Consider the following 16,367-nt stretch of genomic DNA (forward strand, 5'->3'; position numbering starts at 1 on the left):
TTAGGATTTACATGAGAATGTTCCAGAAAACTGGTAGTATGAAATTGTAGCAAAGGACATTGTTTCAACACAGTATCACTAAGACAGATAAGGCAGAAAAAGATTTGCCAAAACATATGTATTTCTGAGTCTCTTCTTATTTTACAAGTATAAAAAACAATGTTAAAAAACCCAAATCCTGGAAGATGCTCTGGAAAAACTGGCTTGTAAAGCACAAGCCTCCTCTGTGACAGCTCCCAAACAATGCCAACACCTGAAAATCCTGCATTCAGTGAGCGAAGATATGATCCGGCTCAAGCAATCCTTCTTAATGACACTTTAAACCCCACACCCCAGCAGTTGGTCTGACCAGTCACTAAAGAATGTGCTGAGGCACTCTGTGGCTACAGAGCAAAAGGGTTGGCATGAATTGTAATATCTTTAATGTGAACATCATTAAGAGGTCGGTAGGTTTTCTCATTCACAGGCAGCTTCTCCAGCTCATCCAGGGTCTCCAAGCCATCAATAACTCTGGAAGAAAAGCAGAAGTGCTAGGAATCTCCTAATAACGATGTAAATTTCACAACTGAGATAGCTCAAAGCTCTTTACCGTTAAGTATCATAGAACGAAGACTTTGCAAGCAAATGATACAAATAAGACAGCCAAAACAATATATACGGTATATAACATGTTCTCAAAGGAAATATTAAGCATCCATTCCAGATTCTGATAGAAAGTACAAATAATTCCCACTGACCTGACAATACCGTATTTTATACCAACCATAGCTGTATAAAGACCCTGGCTGCACCTCCTGGCAGGCAGGACTGACCAGCCATAGGATAGGTGAGATTGTAATTTCTAACCTTCTGACTCAAAGGCAAGACCGTAGTAACTGTGTAAATCTAATGGCACAAACATGTTTAGGCTTTCGGATTTCCTATTCAGGTGGAAGAAGTGGCAAGAGAGATTCTTCTAATGAACCTCTCACTTTTTGTTTAAATAACTAGTTCTGGTAAAACTTGGCAGTTTATTCCCCAGTAACGGACTTGGCAGAAAACATCTGCTGTTCACTGTTCAACTCGGTCACATTCATCAACTCTTTGAATCTAGGATGCCGGGTCGTGGGCCAGAAGGGGCTGCACGTGCCATTCTGCTGATTCTGCAACTGAAGCAGGAGTATCTTAAACTGCCACAGACAAACTGGCAAAGTGCAACTGTCAGAGCCTCTACTCTTTTCTAATAAACATGTCCTAAGAGCCTCCTTTCTATCATATTTGTAAACTAACTCAGAAATGAAAGGCACATCTATACTTAGATGCCTATAAACAATACAATTGCTAGAAAATAGTATTTTCACATTCCGATAGTTTCCTTTGAATATTTAACTTAAAGGCGACTTTTTCTCAGCAGATTCACTTGTACACTAGAGAATTCTTAACAACAAAGTGAAAGAAATTACCATGATTCTGAGATAGAAAAAGCAGCATCCGAAAGACTCAAAAATTAAAACATTTGCTTTAAGGATGATATATTTATTATCAGCAGTAACATAAGAGTGTTTTAAAATACGTACATTAAACAACTTCATCTGATTTTATAAACTGTCAGTCCCATGAGTTTTATCTGACCAACAGGAAGGTCCACCCAAACAGAAGCATGACCATGTCAGCACCGCACCCATCTCCCTCTCCAGTCCCAAACCAGATTCTTGCTTTTCGGTAAATCCTACAACCGTGTATCCAGCTATTCTGGAGTTTGCTTAAAATCGGGCTGCATCTGTTTGGGCATGGATGAAAAGGCAAGCTGGAATAACTGGGCGGGGGGATAAAAAAAAAGACAGAAAACAGCTCCATTCCTGAGGTATGACTTTTGCCCGTTTCCACTGAATTCCCCACTAAGAAAAAAGGAGCAGCATTTTGGAGCACCTAATTCTGGTGACAGTGCAAGAGCGTACATTTACATATACACATCCAATATTTTAAAGCGTTTTAGAACCAGAAGCTTCTGAATTTGCATTGCATGTGCCCTGAAATATTCAGATCCCTCATACACTAACACTATAAGGAGGCACGCAGCTGGATCACTTACTTTCCAAACACAGTGTACTTCATGTCTAGGTGCGGTTGCTTGCCGTAAGTGATGAAGAACTGCGATCCATTGGTATTCGGACCATTGTTTGCCATTGAAACTACCCCACGGACACTGTGCTGAAAGAGGGGGAAAAACCTCAACCTGAATACACATCTGTGAAAGCAGGACTTTAAACTGTACAAAGTGCTCTGTGACTTAGTACTCTGCCTCAATACCATTATTAAGAGCAGATCTTGGTTGCTAATACATTCCATCACAGTCCATAACTAGCTCCACAGAATTGCTCTTACAGTGAAAAATTACTTCTTTGCCTTCTTCAGTGCATGAAAAATACTTTGTTAAAAATTCTTTCTACTTCAGTTCTCAGTGATGAAAAGCCTCAAACCTAACTTGCCAAGTACAGAAATGCCTACTCCTATTTGAATAATAATCTTTCTATCCCTTTACTGCAGCATTATACTTTGCTCACAATTACAAAAGAGATATTCGATACAGTACAGCACAATGCTGGTTTTCTCCAACCTGTAAAGAAAATTCATATGAAAACATAACCGCATACTGAGAGCACAGAAATACCTTTAGGTATTCACTGAATTCATCTTCAAACTTCTTGCCCCAGATGCTGTTACCTCCTTTCCCAGTGCCTGACAAAGAAGCACCACAACAGCTTACTGATTTTTGGACTGAAAAAATCCAGAAATTATGTAGTGTGGCAACATTTTACAACAAAGAGCCCAGACAGCCTGTAATTTGTTTGAGGCAGGGATCGGGTTCTCACGTCTTGATACCGAGCAGAGACATAACTCTCTATAAGGTACACCTATTAGGTAGTGTAACAAAACATGACATATCCTCAAATTAAATTCAATACAAGTACAAACAGACACACAGCTGAATAAGATTCTCTCCCAAACAGCTGCCACTGTCTGGGACATTTTCCCCAAATGCTTCAGAGGGAGTGTAGCCTTTCCAGGCAGAAACCAGAGAAACCACAGTAGAAACTGCTACCTGTTCAACAGCTGCTAAGTCAGCAGAACCATTTTACTTAGTGGAAACAGCTGGAAAAACTAAAATTTGCAGAATGCTTTACTGATGCACGAACTAGGGTAACAGCTGCTCTTCTGCAAGCTCACCAGAGAAAACTAATCTCATCACAAAAAACTCTATCAACAATTTTTATATTTTATTTTTACTTTATTTAAGTTTGGGTTTAATATTCAAACTTATAATTTCTTTCTATTTCTATTATATTTATATACTATTTTTACGGACATTTTTCTACAGAGAGTCCTGGAGAGAAGAATTTACCTAATGGATCCCCTGTCTGAACCATGAAGCCTTTTATATTCCGGTGAAATACGCATCCATTGTAGTAGTTACTAGCACAAAGAGCCAGGAAATTCTAAGGAAATGAAGCAAACCATATTAACAAACAATTCAGAAACAGTACCCTTTTACTAAAACGACAGCATCGGCAAGACGAAGACTAACCCTTTTGCCTCTACACTGCACTGTGAGCATGTGAACTCCACAGAGCACTGCCACAAAATAGTCATAAATTATAGTTACTATGCTCCTTTGACACCATCACAGAGACAAAGGATTTTAAATAAAGCTTACAGCACAAAATTGTCTGACATGAGGAACAAACAAGAAGCCTGAGACATGCTCAGAAGTATCACGTCCAGTCAACATTTTTATTTTGTAAATGTAAATTTTTAATCAATAACTTCATGACACAGCTTTCTTAGTTAAAAAGTAAATTATTTCAATTTAAGCTTAAGTTTACTGCAGAAAGGAAAAACTGGGGCCTCTGACAAACTGGGAGTGATTCTTACTCTTTTAAATTAAAATCAAATCTGTGTGAGTGTGAGCAAACCCAGGGAAATCTAGGAATCCCAGGCCATGTGCCATATTTCTCCTTAGGGGCAAAGGACACTTTGGGAGATGCTGGAACTTGGAGAGAAGTGGCCCCTAACCCTATCTGGTGAGAAACAGGCTGCAGAGCTCTAGGCAGTGTGACAGTGCACAAGTTCCCCAAGCAGAACAGGCACTGTACCAGCTTAACATTAGCATTCCATTATGTGGAAAGAGGAATTGCAAAAGCCACTTCACCCCCTCTGTAGTCTTCACTATTTCTACTCCTTTGTTTCAACATGAGGCAATACTGCTCCTGTTACTTGACTTACTTCACAAGTCTTTGGTGTACGCTCACAGAACAGTTCAATTTTAATATCTCCTACATCCGTATGCAGTGTGACAGCCTGAGCAAAAGGCAGAAAATAATAAACAAATCAGCAATGATATGCTAACAGAATCAGTTTTATTTCCCAGTCCCACCACGAACATAAGGAAGTTCCCACCGTATATAACCACTGTTTCAATACATGGCCATAGGCAAGGCTACTGTCACAACCCTTCCACATACCCTGTGAAATCACCAGAAAGCTCTTGGTTTCATTTAGTTTCAGGACATACAAAGTTTGCTACGGTAACGCAGCAGCTCTGTTTCACACTGTTACACTCCAGAGAGACATTATTCATTTTCAAACTGGACCTACTCAGCCACTTAACTGCAAAGTTGAAGAACCAAGGCTGTATCTGTTTTAGATGATGGCGTGGTGTGCACACCTCACTGGTTTACAACCAGAGGAACAACTGATGCGTGTTACTTGCCTGCTGCCTTTTGAGTGGCAAGGCCAGTTCTGAATGGCACCATACATAATCTGCCTTCACAAACAAGCAAATCTACAAAATTACACACTTCTCTTAAGAACGTATAAATAACCTCCATAAAATTTAAAACTGTAGTTACCCAGCCACCTAAGCAAATCTCTCTCTGTAGGCCAAATATGTCACAGTGCTCCCACGAAAAGTGCTACGTTGCACAAAAACAATTACTGTGAGGCTATACTGGGGATGAGTGTACCAGAAAACTAATCAAAATCAGCATCGCATTGATACTGGCATACTGTTCTGTAAGTATACAACTGAAGAAGAGAAGAGAGTTGGCTGCGGTGTCCATGAGGATGCTATAAAAGGTGTATGCACGGTTTAAGACACACGGTCTTATCCCTGTTTCCCGATCTGCTAAACTTTCAGAAGCTTGCAAGCATAGGTTACAAACACTCAAGCAGAGCTATCTGCTTGCAACTTGAATAATGCTTCTGTGGTAAAAGAATCCAAACTAGATTACGAAATATTTGTCAAGGCAGGATTAAAATTTAGGATCTCAGAACTGAAAGTGTAATTGTATTTTTGACTGATGTAAATGACCTGTTTTCCTTTTCAAGGTATCTTGTTAGAAGTTTGAAATGAAAACCTAAACATTTTGTTACAAAGTCTTCACAGCAGAGTAAAACGTGTAACAGTTTGAGATGCAAAGCAGCTATTCACTTTCCATTTCAGTGAATTCTTTCCATTTCAGAAGGGATGAAAATATATAAAAAGGGTTACTGTTCTCACCATGACTGCTTATCAAAAAGCTGAGGTAGACTTGTATACAGCAATTTCCTGCAAAGAAAACATATGAAATTTGTTGAGGTTTTTTCCACCAATTTCCAAACCTTTTCAAAATCTGTTTCTAAAATATTTGTGCTGTTACATGCTTTTGCACCACACAGTTTTACAGTGCCACCCAAGTGACTGCAGACAAACGTTTCACTCACCTTACCCAACTATGCAGCACGTAAATAACTTGGAAGAGCAAAACAGCTTACAGAAAGGGAGTGGTGACAAAAAACACCATCTTCCCAAGACGAACGGTTATACTAAGCAGTTACAACTTTTCCAAATATTATGGTTTTATAAATGACGGAAATTAACAGGCAAAAAAACCCACACGCCCATACCTCCACAGAAGCGAGATCCGGAGCCACCTTCTGACAGCTGCCTGCCTGCAACAGCCAGGCACCTGCATCCAAGCGCAGGATTAAACGTTTTTTATCTTAGCAACGTTCTCAAGCAAAGCATTCACGCTGAGGAAAACAGAATCGCGGCTGTGTGGGATTGCACAGCGGTACGCGCTAACCCCCTCGCTAGCACCGCCGCCCTCATTCGCGCCCGGGCTGGGCCAGGCCCCTCACTGAAGCCGGGGAAGCCGCCAGCGCCGGCCCCGCCCCGCTTGGGCCCGGCCCCGCCCGCTGGAGCGCCCCAGGGGCCGCCCGCGCTCGCTGCCGCCCGCCCGCTCCCGGCAGCCCGGGACCCGCCGCTCCGCCGCGACTTCCACCCCCAGCCCCACGGCTGTCGAGCGCGCGCCCCGCCCGCGTACGGACCTGCCGAGGCAGCGGCCTAGCCCCGCCGCCGCGAGGCAGCGCGCGGCTCTCCCGCGCCGGCAGGAAGAGGCGGGGCGGCCGTCCCCAGCACCGCTCGCGCGGCGGAAGGGGCGCGGCCGCGCGCGGCTCCGCCTTCAGCCCCCGGCGCGAGGCGAGCGCGGCCCGGCCCCGCCAGAGGCGAGCGCTGCTCCGGCGGGATCCGGCGGGCGGCGCTTCAGCCGGCGAATCGCCCGGGCTCGTTCCCGCCTGCTGCCGGCCCCCGGCGGAGTGCCGCATGCTGCGGGGCGCCCGCCGGCCTCTCTGCTGCGTCCGCGCCTGGGGCCGCCTGCCCTCGCGCTCCCTCATGGACCTCGGGGAGCTCGTTACAGCCCTGAACGACTTCGCGTCCCTCTCGCTGGCCGAAAGCTGGGACAACGTGGGGCTGCTGGTGGAACCGAGCCCTCCCCACGCGGTGAGCACCCTTTTCCTCACTAACGATCTCACGGAAGCGGTGATGGAGGAGGCCGTGCAGAGGAAGGCAGACCTCGTTCTTTCCTACCACCCTCCTATATTCACGCCGCTCAAGCGGGTGACGTGGAAGACCTGGAAGGAGCGGCTGGTGGTGCGAGCTCTGGAGCACAGGATCGGGATTTACTCTCCACACACAGCGTACGATGCCGTACCTCACGGAGTCAATAACTGGCTAACGAAGGGACTCGGTGAGATTCTGTTAAACAAACAAAAAAGGTTAAAATTATTCTTAAGTATGTGCTATTTTATGTGGGGACCTTCCCTCATTTCCCTTTCTTCCAGCTTTTACACTTAACGATTTCAGGGCTTTTTCTCTGCCCCCCCCCGTACTTCTGAGTACCCCACAAACACGTCTCTAGGGAATTTATCTCGGTGAGGCATGCCGGACACAAACACTAGAGGACAGTTCCAGATGTATGACTGTACAATTGGCTGTAGTCAGAACTGGTGCAGCGTATTTATTGGGCATCTTGGATGCAAAGTTTAGGCACCCAAGTCACCACCTTTAATTTCTAAAGCGCGAGATCTCGTTGTTTGCAAAGGACTTAAGGTAAAGCTTTTAGGTTCTTATGCTGTGTTGTGGCTCATAAATGAAAACAGCTATGTCTTTTCCAGCCTGATTTACAAACCAGACGCTATTTTGGTTTCATACAATTCTTAGGATAAAACGGATGGTGTTAAGAATGACAAATGTTGTCTATCCATCAGCTGCTTTGCTATTTTACTCTATTTTAGACTGTGCCTAATGGAGACAACAGAGCAGCAAGTCCTCAGTCCTGATAAGGGAAAATGGATTCAAGTGCAGCATTTGCATCTTTTTGTTGCATCTCTTTAGGATATGTGCTAAATCAGTATTAGGACACTTACCAAGCTTTATAAAACTGCAATCTTGTACTTTTTTCTCAGGTGCCTGTACTTCCGTCCCACTGCATCCATCAATGGCGCCAAGCTATCCAGCCGAGGGCAGTCACCGGGTAGAATTCTGCACAGACAACACTGAGCATCTGGACACGGTGCTGGCCAAAATCAAAGACATCCAAGAGATCTTCTGTCTCACCACTCTCCCTGCCAGGTATCTGCTTCACTCTCTTAATGTTGGATTCTTTCTGTCATTTGACACGCTAAGTCGCTGGAATGGTATTTTACTGTTGTAATCACTTTATTTCTCTGTGTGTTGCTGTTGTTTCTTTTCAGCAACAGATCTAGAAATGCAGGGAATAATCATCCCTTTCTGATCAGTCTTTGTCATACTAAATGGTAACAGGAACTCAGTACAGCATCACGTAGATTAGGGGTAGTAAGGAAGAGTATTAACAGGAAATTTGATGAGGACAGTGGAGTTAAATTCCCCTAGGTTCCTTTCTTCCAAGAACCTAGACTAGACTAGGCTATTACAATGCTTTCTTTTTTCTTTCTCTGTGGTAGAATAGCCACTGGGATGGAATAACTTTGTTTATATTAATACAATGCTGAAATTTTATCTAGTTTCTTAGGAAGCACCAAGCATATCTTTCCTCAGGGTTGATGGTGAGGAGCAAACACGAGTCAGTTTGAATTGCTCTCAGAAAGCACTGTTGGAGGTGGTGGCATTATTGTCCCAGAACAGCCTTCTTTATCGCAAGACCGAGATTCTCCTGTTACAAAAGGTAATATAATCATATGTTACATCCAGTGAAATGTATTACTTGTGTGACCCAAGTGCCCCAAATGATGGAATCCAGTAGTCAATAGCATCACAGGTTTTCTGTGCTACCCCATCAGTGCTCTGAAATACTGGCCTGTGGGGATTTGAAGCCACGCACGTTTTCCAGAACAATGCAGCAAATAGCTGTACTAACTTCTGAATCAATTCCAATAGCTAGTATACTTAGTATGTTATATTGGAGATGTATTTTTTTTATAAAGTTCAGAGCCATTCCTGAATGCCCAGCATACTCATCTTTGTACAGTATGAAAAACAATGCAAACTTCTGGGGTCAGCTTTCTCACAGTAATTTTAAAATTTTTTTTTTCAGCCTCTTCTTCCCCATAATGGTATGGGACGTCTGTGCACACTGAGCGAGCCAGTCTCCTTGTCAGACATAATTGAGCGTATCAAAAGCCACCTAAAATTACCCCACATCCGCTTAGCCGTGGGAGCGAGCAAGACACTAGGTAAACAGGCCTTCAAGTGAGACTGTCCATTAGAACTAGTATTCCAGGAAGCCAAGGGGCGTGAGTGGGTACATGAGTGTGTGAAATCCTGCTGCCCTGGATATGTTTACTTCCAGGTAGTGTGAAGCACTGTTAAGAAACAGCATTTTAGAATTTACACGATAAAATCACGCAAAAAGAATCTCATCTTTATTTTTAACTGGAAGTTCTATATTATGCTGGTTATCACTGTGGAGCAGGGAGAGCGTAAGTTGAATATGAGACGTGCTTTTCCATAATTTGTGTAATGACTAAGATTCCCCCACCAGATACCAGACACAAATGCGTACCATTTCACTGTACACTCCCTTTTGCAACTGAATGTTAAATTTCAAAGCATCTTAAAACAGTAAGACACTTTATGGTATCCTTATGAACATACAACTAGACATGTTTTGACGCAAGAGAAATAGTGGCAGGGAAGGTGAACTATCCTAGTACAAACAGTGGGTCACTAGTAAAATGTGGAACAAGCATCCTCTTATGCCTGTTACCTATCCTAATGTCCAGGAAGCACAACTATTAGTATTTTTGAGAGCAAGTGTTGAGAACTCTTCAGAGCTTATGAGACAGAAGTCTTTTTAGAAGCCTCTGACACTATCAGTTGCACTAAAAAAACCACCAAACTATTTTGAAGCCTCTCATTGTGGTGCAGGATTGTAGTGGTGTGACTCCACTTAAATTATCAGCAGTAATTACATGGCAATATATTGTAAAACCTTAACATATTTGAAACTGTGTTGTGTGTCCCCTCACTAGTAAAGTAATATATATGAAGAATTAAATTTCCTGTCACCATCACATGTGTAATAGCTTAGAATCAGCAATAATAGCAAATGGGCAAATTTTTAATGGCATGGACCAGCTCTCAGCTTGCACCGAGATTGGCCACTTGAGAGCTAAAAGTTAGGAACTAGTGTATCTCAGAGGCAAAACACTGCCTTAAGTGGCATCATTAGTTGGAAAACTGGAACATGAGAGTCCTGGAAAGAGTAGCAGCCTATTAAAGGGTTCAGAAACCTAAGTTAACACCCAGGAGTGACTACCTAGCAGCCAGCCTCTGTGCTGTAGTTTTCTGCAAACCTTCTACCCCTTGAAGAAAAAAAATCTACACGTCTATTTTTGTTATAGGCCTATGACTCTTTCAAACTGACAGATGTGTCTTTTCCTCCAGCAAATTTACACTGAGCCTAAAATCAAGGTAGTAGTTACTGCAAAACAATTTAACAGCAATACTGACACAAGGGCTGAGCACAGGGAAGGGAGTTTAACTGTGGCACCTTGCATCCTGCAGAATCACCAGTGAGGAAAGCTGCTCTGTGTGCTGGTTCTGGGAGCAGCATCCTGAAGGGAACAGAAGCTGACCTCTATCTCACAGGTAAAATACTATGTTGCTGTTTTGTTACCTTTATAAAAATAGTCACTAGGGGGAAAAAAAAAGCAGGAGGGGGGGAGAAAGGAGAAAAAAAAAAAAAGTTGACTGGCTGTTGAAAGATTTGGCCCCAAAGAATTACCTGCCATCATCGAGAAACAAGCAGTTAGTTATTGGAATGATAAAAGAGTAACGTTACAGTAGAGAGAACGTGGATCAGAGGCTGCATGGCATAGTGAAGGTTATTTGAATGAAAGCATGGCTATACGTGCATTATTTCAGCACAAAATCAGTGTTGATGGCAGTCTATCGCAACCTTCAGTGTGTTTCTCTTTTGGCAAGATAAGAGTTCAGTTCCCTACAGAATTCCTTCATGGAAAATGGAATATAATGTAGTCTACAGAATCTTCCAAAGGAATGCCGTGGTGTATCTGACCAAGGAGACACCTGGTTCATTATCCTCTTTCCTGTCAATGGGACAGCTACTCCTTACAGCTTGCCAGCAATGTGAAGGCTGCCTTGCATTCTGTAATACTTAATTCAGGCAAGTTCTTTGGTAAGGCATGCCCATCTGCCCCTTGCGTACAGCCCTGCAGAGCTGACCCTCAGACAGCTTCTTCGCAAGGCTTCCCAACTGCTGTCCTCCGTCACAGCAATGCACGACACCCACGGTCCGCTTCCAAACCACTGCATACTCTTTATTTCCTGCCCAAAGTGGCAGAATCTACCACTGTTTGAGGGCAAGGAATTTCTGAGGTTTTGTCTCAAGTTACACATGGGACGTCAGCTGGATGTCCTTCAAGGGGAGCTGGAGCAGAAGCACTACATATTCTTACACCAAGCAGATGGTGTTGCATTCTCCCTTATGGGAGATAATCCTGTTACGTCTTCCCAGCTTGTAGCTAAGGTTCTGCATACGTTACAAAACCCCTGGTTACCTAAACTGTACTGTTGGCGATCTACATGGTGTTTCTTTCTCAAAATGGCAGGAGAGATGTCCCACCACGATGTTCTGGATGCGGTTGCCAATGGGATAAGTGTTATTCTGTGTGAGCACAGCAACACTGAGCGAGGCTTCTTGTCAGAGTTGCGTGACATGCTAGCTGTCCACCTACAGAACAAAATCAACATAATCGTGTCTGAGAAGGATAGAGATCCCCTCCAGGTAGCATAGGAAACAAAAACAGTGGGGAGAGAATTCTGTCAAGAATTTCATGGTATCTTGCACAGACCTATCCAACTGCAAGCTTAATAGAGATGCTCTGAACTGGATCAGTACAGAATGATTGTATTGTGTGTTCCCTCAAAGTCTGGGATATGTTTTGTCATCTGCCAGATAAATAAATGCTTGTTTTGGGCTACAGAGGGCCGATGTACTCAATTACTGGGCTGCGCTTAAATAAGTTACTGCGTCTTGTTAGATAAATTCTTGTTAGAAGTCTTGTTAGATAAATTCAGTAACCGTGATACTCAAGGATTGGTTTGGGTAAAATATAAAATCTCGATTTATCTCCAGATTTAAGCTTACACAGCAGTTCCACCTACCGCAGTAATGTTGAATCACGTCAGTACAAGTCACTGATATTTTAGCTAATAAATCTCGTGATAACGGTTTATGAAAGGGTGTGGAGCATCCATTTGCCTTAACAGTTTTATTAAGACACCACTGGTATGCAAATAGAGACCACAATTCAGGTATTTGGTTCTAGTACTCAACTGCACAATCTACCATTAATGCAGCTTTATGGCTTGTTAATAGAGGGACTCTCAATTAAATAAAAGCTTTGGAAGGTTAAAACTCAAAACAAAGCTGTAAATGAATTTAATGTGCTTTTATTACTTTCCTTTTTAAAACAGTTTATATAACTATGACTCAATTACAGGATTACTGAAACTGAACAAGTAGCATTTTCATCACTGGTAATGCCCGGGGTTTATTTTGTTGTGGGTTGTTTTTTTAATAAAAAAACCCAACATACCCCGTCTGGATTATGTGCACACCAGAGTATTTGAACAAAATTAAAATATCTCCATGGCAAATTGGTAGAGAACTTGGCACCATCCATTTCAGTTAATAAAACTGGCTCAACAAGCAATGTCTCCACCACATAATTGGCAATGTCTTGTTCCACTTACATTTAAGTGGAAAGAGAAGACTGCGGTATTACCAGAAGCTACTGAGGCTATCACAGCCTGTGATGGCCACCGTTCTCATCAGTACCGTGAAGACCTCTCAGTAAGCTGAGGAACAGGAAGGGGAAAGAAATTTCTTCTTTCCCCAGTAAAGGATTGTAGAAGTGACCCCTCCAAATCAAACAGTTCTGTGTTGCTACAGAAGACATTACCCTGCTACTGCTTTAGTACATACACAGAATTCAAGAGACAGAAAATGAATGCATAGATGGGGTAAATGAAATTGGGATAAAATCCTTTTCACACACACACCCCCGCCCCCTGGAATTAATTCACAGTCGTTCTCTTTAGCTTGCATCACAGAATCAGCAGCAGCCAAAAAATTATTCAAACTTAACTTTCTCTTAGCAGATGTGTGGTCTCCCTTGCAGCCCTCCTCTTGGCCTGTCTGGGCATCTGGTAGTCTACTGTTAGTGGCTGACTCTGAGCTCAGGGTGATTAGAGCACTTCATTAAAGTAAATTTCACATCTAGAAAACCAGCTCTAGTTGCACTGAAAGCGCACCATGGTATCACTGGTTATAAACACATTAGGCGGTGTCTTCCACACGTACTCAGAATGTAATTTAAACCAACATCTGGAGTTTCACAAGAACTGGGGGAAGTCAAAGGACTGCAAAATGGGGTATGGCTGCTGCTTAGCTAGAATACTTTTAAATATTTTTCCAGAACACATCTTTTCAAGTGGCAGAGTGTTAGGGTCTGCAGACAAGTTAGTTGACTTCAAAGACTTAGCCGTGCACCTTTAAGACAGCCTCAAACTGTCAGGTGTGTAAACAGGGTGTGAAGAATCGGAACTTAGAACCGAACCGCAGCATACGGGCACCTACAGCAACAGCAAACAAAAACCTCTCAGGGTCCGACACCGGCACTGTCTAAGATACATAAATAGTTTGTATAATCAATAAAGGCCATTTTGTCCGAACCCAGCCACGCAGACACAGTGTTTCTTTTCAGTCCGCCTCGACTTGCGTCACCACATTTGGTGACCCCCACGTGCCTCTATGATCCCAGTAAAGGGTATCAAAAAGAGATTGTGAGACGGTGCCGCTGTGAGCCCGGCAAGGGGTGTCAGGAGCGATCCTGAGACCGTGACCAGCGGGTTGCTGGGTAGCGGAGCCTGGTGAAGCGGCGCGAGCGGCTGCCAGGTCCGGGAGCACTGACACCGGTAAGGTGAGCCACCGGGGACAGCGCGGGGAGTAAGGTATCTAAAGAAGATACCATGGTGCTATCAATGTGGAAATTAGTACTAAAGAAGCGTGGAATTACTTTAGATGGGCTTCAGTTAAAAAATACGTTATTGTGGGCCAAAACACATGGAGTGGGAATGTCCCCCGCGACTGCTCGTAGTGTGTCGACCTGGGACAATTCAGGATCGACACTGTCAGAAGCTCTGGAGAAAGGGGGCAAAAAGGCGTCAGGGCTTTTGCCTACATGGGGACTGCTTAGACATGTTGTAGGGAGCTTCAAAAATCCGCAAGACGCAAATGGGGGCTTGCAAAGTCAGCAAAATGCGAGTGGAGACTTGCAGAGTCCACAAGACGCGAGTGGGAGCTTAAAAAGTCAGCACAATGCGAGTGAGGGTGCATCGTTCAACCTCCCCTGTATCCCCCTGCAGAACACAGACAGGAGGATGAGGGGGTGGGGGAGGGGGAGAGCCCGTGTCCCTTAGCAGGCGCCACTCCCCAGTGCCCCGAATCCCCTAAATCTCTCCAACTGCATCGACTTCTACTCGATACCGATCCCAATTCCGAGGACGACAAGCAGAAACCTCGGCGGACCGAGCCCAGCCCCCCGACCCCCCCAACGTTAGTGCCAGCCTCCCGCGGCCGCTCCGGCCCCGCGCCCGCCCCCTCGGCGCCGGGTGGAAACGCCGAAAACCCGGATTCGGGTCCAGCTGCGCCAACGTTACCAGTCCCAGGCAGTGAAGGAGCTGGAGGTGGTAAAAATCCAGTTTCCAGTGGTACAGTAACGACGCGCGACCCTCGCCGATTTTGGCAGGCTGTAAGAGACGGGGCGTTACGAGAGGGGAACCGGGATTTAGTGGAGCAGATAGCGGGGCTGCTCCTCGATCCTCCTGGCCTTCCACCGATGCACCGCACGCACCTATTGCACTGGGAGACGCGGCTGCTGGTAATCCTCACGTTCCCACACCGTTTGCTTGGAAAGTAGTACAGGACTTGCAAAAAACTGTTTCGCAGTACAGGGTGACTGTGTTCTGTCACGTGGAAAAGCTGTCTATAATCTACTGTATTACAGCGGTTGAAATGTATTTTGCTGTTAAAACAAACAAAAAAACCAAAACAAACCCAAAACAGAACAAACCAACCCCCCCCCCCAAAAAAAAAAAAAAAAAGGGGGGAATTGTAGAATTGGTAGAATTGTACGGAACAACAGAACAGAGACAGTGGGTTGTTTTGACATTGATGATGTGCAGTTTTGGCCTTGCTTTGAACGATGTGCAGCTGAGATGCTGCAGCAAAGAGTTAAATAACTTTAAGGGAGTATGAGAAGAAACTAGGATGAGACAGAAACAAAGGAGGAATGTGATCTCACCTCTAGAAGATAAGGAAAGGGCATGAACAGTACAGAGTAGCCTATAGTGAACAGCACTAAGGGAAGTGTTGCATGAATTTGACTGATCACTCTAACTCTATTCATGAGCAGCTCGCTGAGTTAAGAAAAAATGTACAGGCCATAAAGATTGAGAACGGGTTAACAGACTGGCTACAGAGTGTAGGAATTACTGGATGGTTAAAAGATTTGTTTCTGCACAGGACAACGGTATTAATTGCCACTGTAATCTTTTTAATGATATTGATCTGTGTGTGGAATTGCTTTATAAGAATTATGAACAGAATAATAAAAAGGGTCTGGATCGCTCAAAAACAAAAAGGGGGATTTGTGGAATGGCTGGAAGACAACAGACATATTATGAGCAATGCAGACCACGTAACTTTGCTGTAACGCAGGCCGAGCAGGCCGCAGCTGTAACAAGCTGCAGGTGTTGTGAAGGACATATGCAAGGCCAAGAGAGACAAACAAACTGTATTCGCAGAGAGATAAGAGAGTTGGACAGAAAGATGAGAAAAAACAGGATGCCTGCACAAGGGGGGAGCAGCGGGTGGGCGCCACACCGGGACCAATCTTAGGGGAGATGGAAGCGTGTGAACAAGTAGTTTTAACCGATCACCTTTTAAATAACAAAGTCTGCATAGTGTGTGTATTTTTAGCTGGGGGTATAAATTGGTGTGAGTCTATTAATAAAGTGGCACTAACTTAAAAAAAAAAAAAAGGGGGGGGGGGGGGAATGAAGGGAATGACCCCAGAGGCACGATTAGAGAAAACATGTTATGTTTTGAACTTTCTGAAAATCTCTGCTGACCATGCGGTGCCTCCCGTTGTCCAACATTTTGTGTCAATTGGTGACAAGCAGCAAAAGCATGAAGGTGTCTTAGTACACATGAAAGACCCTCGTACCGGGCATTGGTCGGGACCGCATGGATTGTTCACCTGGGGGAGAGGTGATGCTTGTGTTTCTACAGATGAAGGTCCACGATGGGATACCTGCTCGCTGTGTGCGGCCTGAGCTTAGCGTGCCGGACCGTGGGAGCGCTGCTGCCGCCAGTCAACCCAACAACTGATGTGTGGTCTCCTTACTGAACCAGTCCTTGTTCGGTGTGCCCTTCCTTGAAACTGACTTGCAGAAATTGTGGCAAAAAAGTGAATGTATGTGAGGAATGAAGAATCTT

General features: G+C 44.2%; 2 protein-coding genes across 8 annotated transcripts; one reads left to right on the plus strand and one right to left on the minus strand.

Moving 5' to 3' along the window:
- Positions 1 to 103: 103 nt before the first annotated feature.
- On the minus strand, positions 104 to 6,626 carry PPIL3 (peptidylprolyl isomerase like 3). 4 transcript variants are annotated; one of them, XM_040604395.1, is made up of 8 exons: positions 6,349 to 6,448; positions 5,926 to 5,987; positions 5,540 to 5,587; positions 4,264 to 4,338; positions 3,383 to 3,476; positions 2,651 to 2,718; positions 2,072 to 2,190; positions 104 to 510 (listed from the first exon to the last, which is right to left on the minus strand). In XM_040604395.1, the coding sequence occupies exons 3-8, from the start codon at positions 5,540 to 5,542 to the stop codon at positions 384 to 386; spliced, it is 486 nt and encodes a 161-aa protein (XP_040460329.1). In that variant the 5' UTR covers positions 5,543 to 5,587; positions 5,926 to 5,987; positions 6,349 to 6,448; the 3' UTR covers positions 104 to 383. The 4 variants fall into 4 exon arrangements, with proteins under 4 accessions (XP_040460329.1, XP_040460330.1, XP_040460331.1 ...); XM_040604396.1 differs by having other exon boundaries at positions 5,926 to 6,051; positions 6,349 to 6,421; XM_040604397.1 differs by lacking the exon at positions 5,926 to 5,987 and having other exon boundaries at positions 6,349 to 6,433.
- On the plus strand, positions 6,623 to 16,317 carry NIF3L1 (NGG1 interacting factor 3 like 1). Of its 4 annotated transcripts, none has more exons than XM_040604392.1 (6): positions 6,623 to 7,046; positions 7,765 to 7,930; positions 8,378 to 8,504; positions 8,874 to 9,012; positions 10,346 to 10,429; positions 16,161 to 16,317. In XM_040604392.1, the coding sequence occupies exons 1-6, from the start codon at positions 6,623 to 6,625 to the stop codon at positions 16,202 to 16,204; spliced, it is 984 nt and encodes a 327-aa protein (XP_040460326.1). In that variant the 3' UTR covers positions 16,205 to 16,317. The 4 variants fall into 4 exon arrangements, with proteins under 4 accessions (XP_040460326.1, XP_040460327.1, XP_040460325.1 ...); XM_040604393.1 differs by lacking the exon at positions 16,161 to 16,317 and adding an exon at positions 15,297 to 15,331; XM_040604391.1 differs by lacking the exon at positions 16,161 to 16,317 and adding an exon at positions 11,413 to 11,786.
- The last annotated feature ends 50 nt before the right edge of the window (positions 16,318 to 16,367 follow it).

The sequence above is a fragment of the Falco naumanni genome, chromosome 8 (genome assembly GCF_017639655.2).
Source record: "Falco naumanni isolate bFalNau1 chromosome 8, bFalNau1.pat, whole genome shotgun sequence".
NCBI classification, from domain to species: domain Eukaryota; kingdom Metazoa; phylum Chordata; class Aves; order Falconiformes; family Falconidae; genus Falco; species Falco naumanni.

What these genes read in the sequence shown, in the direction of transcription:
- NIF3L1 (XM_040604391.1), top strand. Translation starts at nt 6,623, where the DNA reads ATGCTGCGGGGCGCCCGCCGGCCTCTCTGCTGCGTCCGCGCCTGGGGC. An exon ending in CTGGCTAACGAAGGGACTCG is followed by an intron (nt 7,047 to 7,764) that starts GTGAGATTCTGT and finishes CTTTTTTCTCAG; the next exon opens with GTGCCTGTACTTCCGTCCCA. An exon ending in GGGAGCGAGCAAGACACTAG is followed by an intron (nt 9,013 to 10,345) that starts GTAAACAGGCCT and finishes TGCATCCTGCAG; the next exon opens with AATCACCAGTGAGGAAAGCT.
- PPIL3 (XM_040604395.1), bottom strand. An exon ending in TCAGACAGGGGATCCATTAG is followed by an intron (nt 2,719 to 3,382) that starts GTAAATTCTTCT and finishes CTTCTTTGTCAG; the next exon opens with GCACTGGGAAAGGAGGTAAC. An exon ending in AATTCAGTGAATACCTAAAG is followed by an intron (nt 2,191 to 2,650) that starts GTATTTCTGTGC and finishes CCCCTCTTTCAG; the next exon opens with CACAGTGTCCGTGGGGTAGT.